Source organism: Salmo salar, chromosome 15, assembly GCF_965601325.2.
Source record: "Salmo salar chromosome 15, fSalSal1, whole genome shotgun sequence".
In the NCBI taxonomy this organism is placed as follows: Eukaryota; Metazoa; Chordata; class Actinopteri; order Salmoniformes; family Salmonidae; genus Salmo; species Salmo salar.
Window position 1 is genome coordinate 87,397,592 of NC_138305.1, and position 13,288 is coordinate 87,410,879.

Below are 13,288 nucleotides of genomic sequence, written 5' to 3' on the forward strand. Positions count from 1 at the left end.
TGCATCAACCAATGGTTGTGTGCATGTCATCGAATGTGGAGTCAGGCACCAGACTGCTATACCATATGATGTGGTTAACTGATACGTATATCTATCTATCTATCTATCTATCTATCTATCTATCTATCTATCTATCTATCTATCTATCTATCTATCTATCTATCTATCTATCTATCTATCTATCTATCTATCTATCTATCTAGGCGTTGTAAGATCTGGCATGCGTCAACAACGTCTGAGTAAAGGAACACAACCAACATGTTATCGCAATCTGGTGCCCGACTGCACAGTGGATGACCTGGTTGATTCATGCAAGGTCTGAGCAGGGGAACGCGACCAATAGCTGCGGCGCTCACCATGGCAACGTCATTTCACTGAGTCTACCTGTAACCCTTTCCTGCAGTCAATGACCAAAAACGCCCTCTTTGACCCTATGGGTGGAATGTTGTTCATATTGTTCATAATAAAAACACGACAAAAATCCGGTGTTTCTATGTCAAACAGTTTTGTTATATTTATATTCTGTGATTTATATAAAGTGTAATATTGGGATGCAAACTCAAAATGTTATACATTTCAACTCTATATCTGACATGGTACAAGTGTCTTTGTTTTTTTTAGGTCTATACTTTTATTTCAAAGTAGATTTGTTTAAGACTACCAATTATTCACTCCGTGTGACCCTGATTTAGCCCGCTGCAGTAAAAGTGAATCTCAATGTGACCTTGCTTGAAAACCCCATTACAAAAAAAGCTAGAAACCCCATTGAAAACTCCATTACATTTTTGCCAAAACTTTCAAGAAAGAGAACAAAAACTGAACATAATTCATCATGGTTTTTATTTTGGTTGGTTTTGGAGTCAGTCAAAGATAACAGTTTTAGTATTTTCTGTTGGTTCATTATTTTATTTCAGTTGACTTTTTTCATGATTGGTTTTAGTTTTAGTTTCTGTTCACTAGAATAACCTTGGTCGGAGCTGTCTTACCTAAAAGCAGTGATGTACTCAGCATTACTCATAGGGGGGTCCAGACCTCCAGTCCAGGCCACATTGACATTGAAGCCCTCTCCAGCACCAGATCCCACCTACAACACAGACACACACAGAGACCTACTGAGACAAAGCATTCTCCATGGAGAGGAGGATACAGTCAATAAGAGTAACAGAGGTGCTAGAGGCACAGCACATGTAGTTTAATCTCGACAGACGTCTCTCCACTGTAACTTTGGAACCTAGCTAGCTCTTTGAGTTTCTCTTGACGTCGTCTGGGCCTACTAGCAGAATTCCCCGTGTAGAGCTGAACCAATGATGTCAATTACCTCAGCCGGCCCGCCGCTGCCAGGGAAGAAGTTGCCGTCGTCATAGCGATGCAGTGAGATATACAGCACACTGGGATCATTGTAAAACACTTCCTGGGTCCCATTACCATGGTGAACATCCTAGCAACAGGACAGAGATGGAAGAGAACATTTGGTATCATTAAAACCAATAACTGCTGGCTTGTGTTATGTCATATCCTAGGCCTAATCAATAGTAACCAGTAACTAATGTGAGACAGAACTCATGTGTATACTGTACCTGTGTTTACATACATGTACACATACAGGTAACTGCCAGAATAAAGGAAACACAAGTAAATGAGGGATACAAAGTATATTAAAAGCAGTGCTTCCACACAGGTGTGGTTCCTGAGTTAATTAAGCAATGTAAACATCCCATAATGCTTAGGGTTATGTATAAAATGTTGTTAATTATTTTGGCTACCATGGCTAGAAGAGACTTCAGATCTCAAAGGACCATAGGGGGTTTAAAGGGATTCTGGAGTGGCGCCTGAGACAGTGTTTTCCACCTCCATCAACAAAACTAAATTATTGAATTTCTCATGGAAGAATGGTGTCGCATCCCTCCAATAGAGTTCCAGACACTTGTAGAATCTATGTCAAGGTGCATTGAAGCTGTTCTGGCTCGTGGTGGCCCAACGCCCTATTAAGACATTTTATGTTGGTGTTTCCTTTATTTTGGCAGTTACCTGTACATAATTCATGTGTTTATACATACAGTACATCATGAAGGTCAGTACTAGTAGTTATTGTCAAAATAGTACTAATTCAACTGAGACGAGGACACCCTTACCCAGTCAACGATGAGGATCTTGTTGGCACTCAGTTTCTGTTGCAGCTGTTTGGCTGCGATGGCCACTGAGTTGAAATAGCAGAAACCCCTGTATCAGAGAGGCAGAGAGAGAGAGAGGCAGAGAGAGAGAGAGGCAGAGAGAGAGAGAGAGAGGCAGAGAGAGAGAGAGGCAGAGCGAGAGAGAGGCAGAGCGAGAGAGAGGCAGAGAGAGGCAGAGAGAGACAGGCAGAGAGAGGCGGAGGCAGAGAGGCAGAGAGAGACAGGCAGAGAGAGGCAGAGAGGCAGAGAGAGAGAGAGAGAGAGGCCGAGAGAGAGAGAGAGAGAGGCCGGGGAGAGAGAGGAGGCAGAGAGAGAGAGAGGCAGAGAGAGAGAGAGAGGCAGAGAGAGAGAGAGGCAGAGAGAGAGAGAGGCAGAGCGAGAGAGAGGCAGAGCGAGAGAGAGGCAGAGAGAGGCAGAGAGAGACAGGCAGAGAGAGGCAGAGAGAGACAGGCAGAGAGAGACAGAGAGAGAGAGAGAGAGGCAGAGAGAGAGAGGCAGAGAGAGAGAGAGGCAGAGAGAGAGAGAGGCAGAGAGAGAGAGGCAGAGAGAGAGAGAGGCAGAGAGAGAGAGAGAGAGGCAGAGAGAGAGAGAGAGAGGCAGAGAGAGAGAGGCAGAGAGAGAGAGGCAGAGAGAGGCAGAGAGGCAGAGAGAGGCAGAGAGAGAGGTAGAGAGAGAGAGAGGTAGAGAGAGAGAGAGGCAGAGAGAGAGGCAGAGAGAGAGAGGCAGAGAGAGAGAGAGGCAGAGAGAGAGAGAGGCAGAGAGGCAGAGAGAGAGGCAGAGAGAGAGAGAGGCAGAGAGAGAGAGAGAGAGAGAGAGACAGGGTGGAGGGCAGAGAAACATACATTATCAATACAAGATGATAGTGGTTAGGATAAGAGAGAAAATGGTGGAATTCCTAGGAGCCAACTCAGCACACTAATCGGAGGAGAGTAGAGAAGAGGCATAAATCTTCTCTGTTCTTCTCCTTCCCAGCTTCACTATCAGCCCATAAATATCCATCGTCAGACAGGCTGCTGACACTGCAAAGCTCAGCAGAGCCCGCTGTGGTTAGCCTGGGCACGCACCACCACAAGGAGTATAGTATACACGAAAATCAACACACACACACAGTAGATATGAGAATATGAAACAGACTCACATTGGGTTGGAGGGGTCAGCATGGTGGCCTGGGGGTCTCACCACTGCAAAGCCATTCTGGAGAGAAACAGTCAAACAAAACAAAGCATTATCATTCAGTATTCTTTGTCAAGTGGCCTAAGGCAGCTGGTGAGGCAGACCAGAGTGTGATTGGATGAGGAATGGAGTCCAGATCGGTGTCTTACCTTGAGTTCTCCTTTGGCCACTCTGAAGGCCAGCTCTGTGACGCTGCCTGCAGCCATGCGCGATGCCGTGGACGTATGAGACTCGTTCCAGATTGTGTCATTATCCACCTGCCAATCAAAAACCAAAACAACATGAGGGTGAGTGACAGGACAGCAGTCAAGCTTGATGGAAGAGGTCATAACCATGTGTTTAGAATCTGCTAGCATGCTATAGGGAGTTACAGTGTATCAGGTGAGGTGTTTTTCTTTCCATGGTTTAAACAACACCGTCTAATAGTACTACAGGCACACTATAAACCGACCTCACCTCCATCATTTACCGGACTATAAAATAGCTGTCTGATATATTTACACAGACACACTCTGTGCCATAGAGATTTGCTATCCAAGCAACAGAGAAACAGGACCACGCATTCATGGTGTTGTATATACAGACCTGAGGGGTTGGCATTCCCTCAGGGACTTAAACATTCTCCTGTCCACTCCATTTTATCTATCCTTTCATTCTTTTTTTCTGTTTGTTCACAAACTCGCATTTCTAGCCGTCTGGCGCAGACAATGAAATTGGAGGCATTTCTTTTATCCCTCGTCATGCGCATATTGTTTCTATTAGTTTGAATTGTCACGGTCCGATGGAGATCGTCAGGCAATTTATTGACATGTCCCAACGCACTCATGTTTTCCTCTTTCATTTCCACCGCCTCGTCTTCTCATGGCCCTCTCCTGGAAACAACATCAACAACTACCATCACTCTAATCAATCTGAATGGACCGTATCATATAACCGTTGTCAAGGACTTGGAGGGAAGAATTGCCAACTGAAATCGAGAGATGTTGTGAGTGTTGTGAGTGAGAGAGAGCTAGGGGAAAATGTGTGTGGTGTGTGTGTGTGTGTGTGTGTGTGTGTGTGGTGTTGGGCCTCTCACGTACCCCTACTCCTCCACATGGCAGCATTACAAACATCCTTTGAGAGAGAATGCCTGAGGGAGAAAAATGCAAAGAGGTTTTATTAACCAAACAATCAATGTTAACAGCTCCTTTTCATACAATCTTACATTAGAAATGAGTATCACACATTACTGTACGTTTGTGTACCACCACTGTAGTGACAACTTAAATACATAAATGAGTTGACTACTAAACCTAACGGATTCCTAAGTGCTATCACTATCACTCAGCTGTAACTTTAACCAAAGACAAATCCCTAGTTACTAGGGACACCAGAGTTACTAGGGACACCAGAGTTACTAGGGACACCAGAGTTACTAGGGACACCAGAGTTACTAGGGACACCAGAGTAAGTAGCTTTACTTTACAGTGCTGTTGCCAAACTGTTACCAGTTACGTAAAGCAGTGGTTCCCAACTCCGGTCCTCGAGTACTCCCAACAGTACACATTTTTATTGTAGCCCCCGACAAGCACACCTGATTCAACTTGTCAACTAATCTTTAGGCCCACAATGAGTTGAATCAGACATGTTTGTCTAGGGCGACAACAAAACTGTGTGCTGTTAGGGGTACTCCAGACCAGCGTTGGGAGCCACTGACCTAAAGGCTTCTGGCACAAGGCCTGATGCAGTCGACCAGTACATCATAACATCTGTAGTGAGGACGTACCGGACAGCTTGCGGTTGTCCAGTTTGAGGCGGTTAAGAGGGTTGGTGCCATAGAGAAGGACATGACGCTCTGAATGGACCGACTGCAGCTCCTCCAGAGTGGCCTTCCTACCTCGGATAGTCTGTTGGAACACGGACCAGACAGAGCAACAGATAATGGACCAGTTGGAGACAGCTATGGTGTCTTCTAGTAACTTGTAATCAGTGATATGGATGTATGTGTAATACGTGTGTAATGATAATGATGATGTTTGTACCTCACACTGTCCCCTGAGACCTCTCTCCTGGAGACGTGACCAGATACTCTGGATCCTCCCAGCATGCTCTGGGTGGCTGCTGTTGTCACCACATGTGCACTGGTGCTTCAGCATCTGAGAGTCATAAACCAGACCTGCAACCAAACACAGACATTAACGTGACTATTTCCCGTGATTACTACCCATTTCCTCCAAATCAACAGCTATAAGACAGATCTAACCACAATGAGGAAGCTAATCAAACAAATGCAATGAAATAATATCAATTGATCAGAGAATCCCTGAGCAGGCCTCAGATTGAAATACGGCCACAGTAGGGTTAATAACCTACACCTAGGTAGGTCCTCGTGGTGGCAGTGTGTCTGTGTGTGTGGTTCACTTCTTACCTGTGGTGAAGCGTGGTTTGCTCTGTGGTTCTGGGGTGGACAGGGGTAGGGGTTTGTCTGGCAACGTGAGGGATGTGGAGGCTGGCGAGGACTGGGTACGGGAGAGGGGGCGGTGGGCACCGCCAAGCATAATAGGTACCGCCAGTGTCTCCATGTGGGCTGTCTGGCGACGCAGCTGCTGCAGCTGTTTCTGTTTCTCCCATAGCAACGACTAGAGAGAGAGAGGGAGATAGAGAGAGAGGGAGATAGAGAGAGAGGGAGATAGAGCGAGAGGGAGATAGAGAGAGAGGGAGATAGAGAGAGAGGGAGATAGATGGAGAGAGATTGTTGTGATTTTCAACCCACAGAAATCTATATACATAAGAGTATGCCAAACCTGCACCAACAAAATATCAAACCCTTTGCTGCTCTCTGCTGGAGGTTCAAGGAGACATGTTCTAGTGTTCCTCTACCATCCTCTGTGTGTCTGTATCTTACCTGGTTGAGTATGAGTGTGTGTTGCAGGTTGATCTGTCCTCCCTGGCTGTCTGCCGCAGACACGAGCTCCGCCTCCCTCAGTGACTCCGCCCTTGCTCTGCCCTGATAGATGTCGCTGGGCGCTGGCCCCACCTCCTCAGAGTCCATGTCCTCTGAGGGGATCTGTTTAAGACGAGGCTTCTCACTGGTCTTAGACATCAGCTTGAACACACATATAATGATCCATTTAGCTTTATTCATTAAATTCTATCGATGTATTTTTGCCAAAAAAGACAGCTGCTGGCAGATGAAGCCCTCCTTGGATTGTACAAAAATCGATAATCCATTACAACAGAGTGAGTGAGCATGAGAGTATATGTGAGCAAAGAGGGATTTGTGAGGGTGTGTAAGTCACTCACCTTTCCCAGATGTGTCTGCTGTTTAAGTCTCTCCAAAAGTTGGCAGTTGTGGTGCTGCTGCAGCAGATGGGGGTGAAGGGATCTGGGGCTCTGGGGCAGGGGCTCTGAGCGAGTCCGGCTCAGAGGCTTGTGAGGGCCCCCTTCCGGGGCCAGATGATCCGTCTGGGGGGAAAACTGCAGAGGAACAGGGCCCAGGCCTGGAACTGAGACCAGAGGAAACAGGCAGTGTGGCTGTAAGTCTGACTGTTTGTCAAGGCCACAAGGTGGCAGTGTCACAATACCTATGGCAGCAGCATAAACTTTTTCTCCATTGCTCTTTCACAGGAGGCTGAAGAAAAGTCCTAATGGCGACAGAATCCACCTTAGCAATTCAGTATTGTTTCATACTTTTATAACTAGCACATTCCTGGCAAGGACTTCTCCTGTTCTATGTCAAAGTCAAGTTTCATGTGAAAGGAATTTTCACTACCGTATACAAAGGCAATGTTTATTGGAAGTCAAACTTCTTACAAGCCAGAATTGTATGTGAATGCTGTGGTGTCTCACCAGCGAGCATTGGGGCGTGCACCAGTCCGGAGGGCTCCAGGATGAGGACAGGCTGGAAGTGAGGGGACAGCGACCCACTCTGCTCCTCCGTCCCCAGGGGAAGGTAGACAGACTGCCCTCCCGCCACCATAGGCACCCGGCCCACCTTCAGAGGGGACAAGTCTCCATCACTCTGTACACATACGCATAGAATGTGGCGGTAAGTTAACTAGTTGCTATCAAAGAACAATCTTAGTGTTGTTATTTTTTACAATTGCTCTCTCTCATTATAATTATGAAAGGCATTGAATTCATAACCTCCATAACATCTACATCTTTTTCTTCAGGTTGTGTGATATGCTTACCCTGGCGTTGGCTGGCAGGCCCAGGGTGATGGTGGGTAGGACAGAGGAACTCTGGACGGTGAAGTGGGCTAGAGACCCATCCTGGAGCAGTAGTCTCTGGGCCTGAGGGGACACAACAGTAACACATGACTGTGTTACTCTCAAACCTGATGGGTACCTCAGCAGGTGCAGGTCTTGTGTGTACTGTACATGTATGTGATTATGTGATTTTATGTTAGTGAATACATAGTGAGTGTGTGTGTGTGTGTGTGTGTGTGTGTGTGTGTGTGTGTGTGTGTGTGTGTGTGTGTGTGTGTGTGTGTGTGTGTGTGTGTGTGTGTGTGTGTGTGTGTGTGTGTGTGTGTGTGTGACAGAGAGAGTGTGTTTGTGTAGTGTTTAAGTGTATACACAAGTGAGAGTATCATACAAAATGCATGTGGGACAGCCTGCTTATTCTGATAGGCCAAGGCTAGACGACGAGGTGGAGAGAGTTTGATTAGGTGATCTGGTGTTGTGTTCAACGAGGTGGAGAGAGTTTGATTAGGTGATCTGGTGTTGTGTTCAACGAGGTGGAGAGAGTTTGATTAGGTGATCTGGTGTTGTGTTCAACGAGGTGGAGAGAGTTTGATTAGGTGATCTGGTGTTGTGTTCAACGAGGTGGAGAGAGTTTGATTAGGTGATCTGGTGTTGTGTTCAACGAGGTGGAGAGAGTTTGATTAGGTGACCAGATCTGGTGTTGTGTTCAACGAAGTGGAGAGAGTTTGATTAGGTGATCTGGTGTTGTGTTCAACGAAGTGGAGAGAGTTTGATTAGGTGATCTGGTGTTGTGTTCAACGAAGTGGAGAGAGTTTGATTAGGTGATCTGGTGTTGTGTTCAACGAGGTGGAGAGAGTTTGATTAGGTGATCTGGTGTTGTGTTCAACGAGGTGGAGAGAGTTTGATTAGGTGATCTGGTGTTGTGTTCAACGAGGTGGAGAGAGTTTGATTAGGTGATCTGGTGTTGTGTTCAACAAGGTGGAGAGAGTTTGATTAGGTGATCTGGTGTTGTGTTCAACGAGGTGGAGAGAGTTTGATTAGGTGATCTGGTGTTGTGTTCAACGAGGTGGAGAGAGTTTGATTAGGTGACCAGATCTGGTGTTGTGTTCAGCTATAGGGCTACAGACAGATGTCCTTATCCAGTATCACTGTTTTAAACATTTCATTACCCAGACCGCATAGCTTAGAGAAACACACTGAACAAACAGTCCAGAAACTAAGGCTCTACTGGTCCCATCTCCACACAAACACACTAGAGGAGAATCAAAGCTTCATGTATATGTATAGGTGTATGTGTGTGTAGGGGAAGGGGAAGGGAGGCTGGGTAAATACCAATCGGATAATAACCTCATGGGACAGCCCGCCAATAGACTGCAGCACTCCGTTCTCATTGGGTAGACTGTCGTTAGGCGAGCTGCAGCCAGACACTGGTGTGCTACTGCTGCTGGGGGACGAGTCTGCAGAGAGAAAAGGGGGGAAAGGGAGGGAGAGAGAGAAAGGGCGAGAGAGAGAGTTCAAAACACAACATGTCCCAGTCATTCTATTAGCCCTGGCACCACAGAGCCTAGCGGGCAGCAGTGTTAGGGGGAGTGAGGGACTTACCCAGAGTGTCGGGCACCCGGTGTTTGATGGGGGAAGGGGCACTCTCCTTGCGTGTCAGAGGACTCTTACGAGTGTTCAGGTGTTTCTTCAGCTTGTGTTTCACCTTCAGGTTGGGCTCTGAGGCTGCTCAACGACAGAGATAACGTCATTAGTATACATTTACTGTCTCCGAAAACTATCCAATACAAAAGAAAGTTACTAGCCGAGCACAATGTAGAAATCAGGATCAATACCATTGAAAGAAAGAATTTCCTTTCCATTCATACATTCTCAGCAGTTTAATTCTGCTGATGTACAGAATGTACCATATGTAGGAAACATCTAGATTTACCGTGAGCTTCTTTAAAACAGGTTCTACAGGCATTGTGAAGCCTAGATCCGATTCCAAACAGGTATTATGAACAGGATGACAGTGATGAAGTAGTGTGCAGCCACGTGGCTAATTAACTGCGTGTCAAAACTGTGTTATAATGAATACTCTGTCAGTCATCTCTCTGGGCTGTGTGTAGGGCAGGGACCGTGCTTCAGCTGACAGCATTACAGCTTTGCAACAAGGATCTTATGGGCTAATTATAGAGTGTAACCTCATAGCATCAGGGCCTGAGGCACAAGGCATGTGAGAACTAAACATTTGCATGGCAAACACCTGGTTTAGTGTGTGTGTGTGTGTGTGTGTGTGTGTGTGTGTGTGTGTGTGTGTGTGTGTGTGTGTGTGTGTGTGTGTGTGTGTGTGTGTGTGTGTCTCACCTGCCCTGCGTAGAGGAGTGTCATCTGAGCCGTCGCTGGAACCCTGTGCGGGGGGGGACACTAGAGGCTGGGGGGGCCCACTGGGGTCTGGAGCCAGCTCCCTACAGAAACAAAACACAGACACACAACACAGTCAGTCGGATAATCAATTGGAAACTGAAATCAAGGTGAAATGACTCAGCACAACACACATACTGACACATATGTAATGGTAAAAAATGAAAGCATGCTACTGAAGGTGTAAAGAGTTCTCACCTGTAGCCCACATGCTACTGAAGGTGTAAAGAGTTCTCACCTGTAGCTCACATTCTACTGAAGGTGTAAAGAGTTCTCACCTGTAGCCCACATTCTACTGAAGGTGTAAAGAGTTCTCACCTGTAGCCCACATGCTACTGAAGGTGTAAAGAGTTCTCACCTGTAGCCCACATTCTACTGAAGGTGTAAAGAGTTCTCACCTGTAGCCCACATTCTACTGAAGGTGTAAAGAGTTCTCACCTGTAGCCCACATTCTACTGAAGGTGTAAAGAGTTCTCACCTGTAGCCCACATTCTACTGAAGGTGTAAAGAGTTCTCACCTGTAGCCCACATTCTACTGAAGGTGTAAAGAGTTCTCACCTGTAGCCCACAGGGGGACCACTGAGAGGGTTGGAGCTGGTCCTCTCCAGGGCTTGTTGTTTCTGCTTCTTCAGAATCACCTCCTGGAGTTTCTGCTTCACCAGGGAACTGGCCACGGCACCTGTCAATCAACACAGATATAGAGGCCATCAGACCAATCACACTGCAGGGTCTGGTAACTGAAGATAGGAGGAGTGTCATACTGTATATAGTCTATAACAACTACCTCATCCCCATACTGTATTTATTTATTTATCTTGCTCCTTTGCACCCCAGTATCTCTACTTGCACATTCATCTTCTGCACATCTACCATTCCAGTGTTTAATTGCTATATTGTAATTACTTCACCACCATGGCCTATTTATTGCCTTACCTCCCTTATCCTACCTCATTTGCACACACTTTATATAGACTTTTTCTACTGTATTATTGACTGTATGTTTGTTTATTCCATGTGTAACTCTGTGTTGTTGTATGTGTCGAACTGCTTTGCTTTATCTTGGCCAGGTCGCAATTGTAAATGAGAACTTGTTCTCAACTAGCCTACCTGGTTAAATAAAGGTGAAATTAAAAAAATTAAATAAACAATGGGAATGGCCCTCTATTAGTCTCTCCCTCTATCCACAGATGGACCTGGCCTTCCCAGTGTGTGTGTGTGGTGTGTGTGTGTGTGTGTGTGTGTGTGTGTGTGTGTGTGTGTGTGTGTAAGGCAACGGGAACAGTGGGCTCTGTGTGAGGACGAGGTAACACGTGAAGTCTAGCATGCCTCAGCTCCAGCCCACAAAACACAGAGATAAGCAGCTCAGAGCCACAATGGTCCATTGACAGCCACTCACAGAGAACCAGGTTTGGGACCCACAGGGCAGAGGTCAAAACAACATTACTCAGCTCATCCCCTCCCCTCCTCTTCAGGGCCCTACCAGATACTGTCTGACTGGAGGAGTGCTCAGAGACCACACAGATGTATTTATGGCCACACAAAGACAGAGCACAACATTACTGTTTTAATTGATAATTGATGATGACTCAGTTTGCTGGGAAAAGGCAGAGGGAAATGCCTCTCAAATGGGTGGGTTTACATGGTTTTTCTGCACAAGGCATTCTTACGTTAGTTGGGGTGAAAATGTACATTTGCAGAGGTGTGTGTGTGTGTGTGTGTGTGTGTGTGTGTGTGTGTGTGTGTGTGTGTGTGTGTGCAGGATGTTTATCTTGTGAAAGTGACATTGATGGATCTATTTCTCTTTACACCAGAATGTGCAGAACATTTTCAAATCAGGGCAACAATACTACAATGTACAAGCGCACACACACACACACACACACACACACACACACACACACACACACACACACACACACGTATGTTTTTCTGTCCACGTGGGGACCAAACAATTGATTCCCATTCAAAATACTATTTTTCCTACACCTAACCTACCCTTAACCACTAACCCTCATTTTAAATTTGCCTAAAATAGCCTTTATCCTTGTGGGGACCAGCGAAATGTCCACACTTGTCCGAGTTGTCCCTTGTTTTCCAGTCTTTGTGAGGACTTCTGGTCCCCACAAAGATAGTACAACTAAACACACACACACAGTAAAACTCACTCTGTTGGCTCTTGTCCTTGTGCCACAGCTGCTGCAGCTCTTGCTGTTTCTCCTGCTCCTGCTCACGTCTCCGTTGTTCCATGTTGAACTGAAATACGATGAGACACTCAGTAAAGTATGTGTGGAAACAGGAAAAAGTGCCCCTCTGGACTGGGAATGTGTGACATATGGGTGACAGAAAGACTTGGACTAATGAGCTTGAATGGAGCATGAAAGTCATTACTAATATGATTTGCACAAATGTAAACATTACAGGCATTAAACATTAAATACAGTACATGTAATGAAATGCATGGATTCCAGTGGCATCAGGGTGAGAGTGTTTGGGGACTGTGTGCTGGGACTGGGCATAGCCATACAGAACATACCCGTATGTGCTGGTGCAGCTGCTGCTGCGAGAAAGGGGTGCAGGCCTGGGGGGAGAAGGGGCTGAGGAGCAGCGGGGGGTGCAGGGGCGTCAGCAGGGCTGTGTCCGAACCCGGCCGCATCACACGCTCCGTCACACGCAGGTCCATGGGGACTGACCCCAGGGGCGCCGACACCGAGGACTCTGATAGTGGGAGGGAGGGAGGGAGGGAGGGAGGGAGGGAGGGAGGGAGGGAGGGAGGGAGGGAGGGAGGGAGGGAGGGAGGGAGGGAGTTGAGTTTCTCAGAAAATCAATTTCTTACTACCAACCTCTGGACTTCAGTTCAAGTGTTTTCTTACAGTACAGCAGTAACACTTAACTCTCCCAGGGCTCTATTTTCTTCCAATGGGCTGCACTCCTCTCCTAACTCTACATTCTTCAGTGACATAAATGGCAGATGTTTATGGCTTTGCATGCTGCTCCGGGACATTTGCATTACATGGGGGAGTCAGTGGGAAAGATGCCTCACCACGTTCTACAACAGGATCCAGGAAGGGTTTGGGAAAGAGATGCAGGTCTTCCTACACAGTATTGACACGTGCACACGCACTCGCATACAGACAAAAAATAAAATAAAAAGACTTGCCATGACATTTCCCAGCCAGTCTTGGGTAGAGAGTTTATAACTACATGCCAGGTCTCAAGTGTCTGAGTCAAATTATGTACATGTCACTCATGAAAGTTGACTTGGCCTGTGTCCAAATTATGAGCAGCACCAGTAAAAAAAAAGGTGAAAGGGGAAAATCCTGTATAAACACTGAGTGTTTCTGTCTAGTGTAA

At 46.4% G+C, this 13,288-nt stretch overlaps 1 protein-coding gene across 8 annotated transcripts in view; it reads right to left on the minus strand.

Annotated features, from left to right (window-relative positions):
• LOC106572365 (histone deacetylase 7) overlaps positions 1–13,288 on the minus strand; it is a 69,172-nt gene that overhangs the window by 7,463 nt on the left and 48,421 nt on the right. For 4 of the 8 annotated variants that reach the window (XR_014380676.1, XM_014146440.3, XM_014146434.3 and 1 more), the window contains 19 exons: positions 12,471–12,652; positions 12,103–12,190; positions 10,496–10,616; positions 9,881–9,981; positions 9,134–9,256; positions 8,864–8,988; positions 7,517–7,618; positions 7,173–7,344; positions 6,627–6,829; positions 6,229–6,429; positions 5,752–5,962; positions 5,366–5,499; positions 5,110–5,230; positions 4,424–4,473; positions 3,494–3,601; positions 3,310–3,365; positions 2,133–2,220; positions 1,319–1,438; positions 987–1,084 (listed from right to left, as the gene is read on the minus strand). Coding sequence is in view for 7 of the 8 variants with exons in the window: in XM_014146440.3 (XP_014001915.1) it covers positions 987–1,084; positions 1,319–1,438; positions 2,133–2,220; positions 3,310–3,365; positions 3,494–3,601; positions 4,424–4,473; positions 5,110–5,230; positions 5,366–5,499; positions 5,752–5,962; positions 6,229–6,429; positions 6,627–6,829; positions 7,173–7,344; positions 7,517–7,618; positions 8,864–8,988; positions 9,134–9,256; positions 9,881–9,981; positions 10,496–10,616; positions 12,103–12,190; positions 12,471–12,652 (2,404 nt within the window). In the remaining variant the exon portion in view is untranslated. Of the gene's footprint in view, positions 1–823; positions 1,085–1,318; positions 1,439–2,132; positions 2,221–3,309; positions 3,366–3,493; positions 3,602–4,423; positions 4,474–5,109; positions 5,231–5,365; positions 5,500–5,751; positions 5,963–6,228; positions 6,430–6,626; positions 6,830–7,172; positions 7,345–7,516; positions 7,619–8,863; positions 8,989–9,133; positions 9,257–9,880; positions 9,982–10,495; positions 10,617–12,102; positions 12,191–12,470; positions 12,653–13,288 lie in introns of those variants that run through there. The other 4 variants (XM_014146438.3, XM_014146439.3, XM_014146436.3 and 1 more) reach the window with 4 other exon arrangements.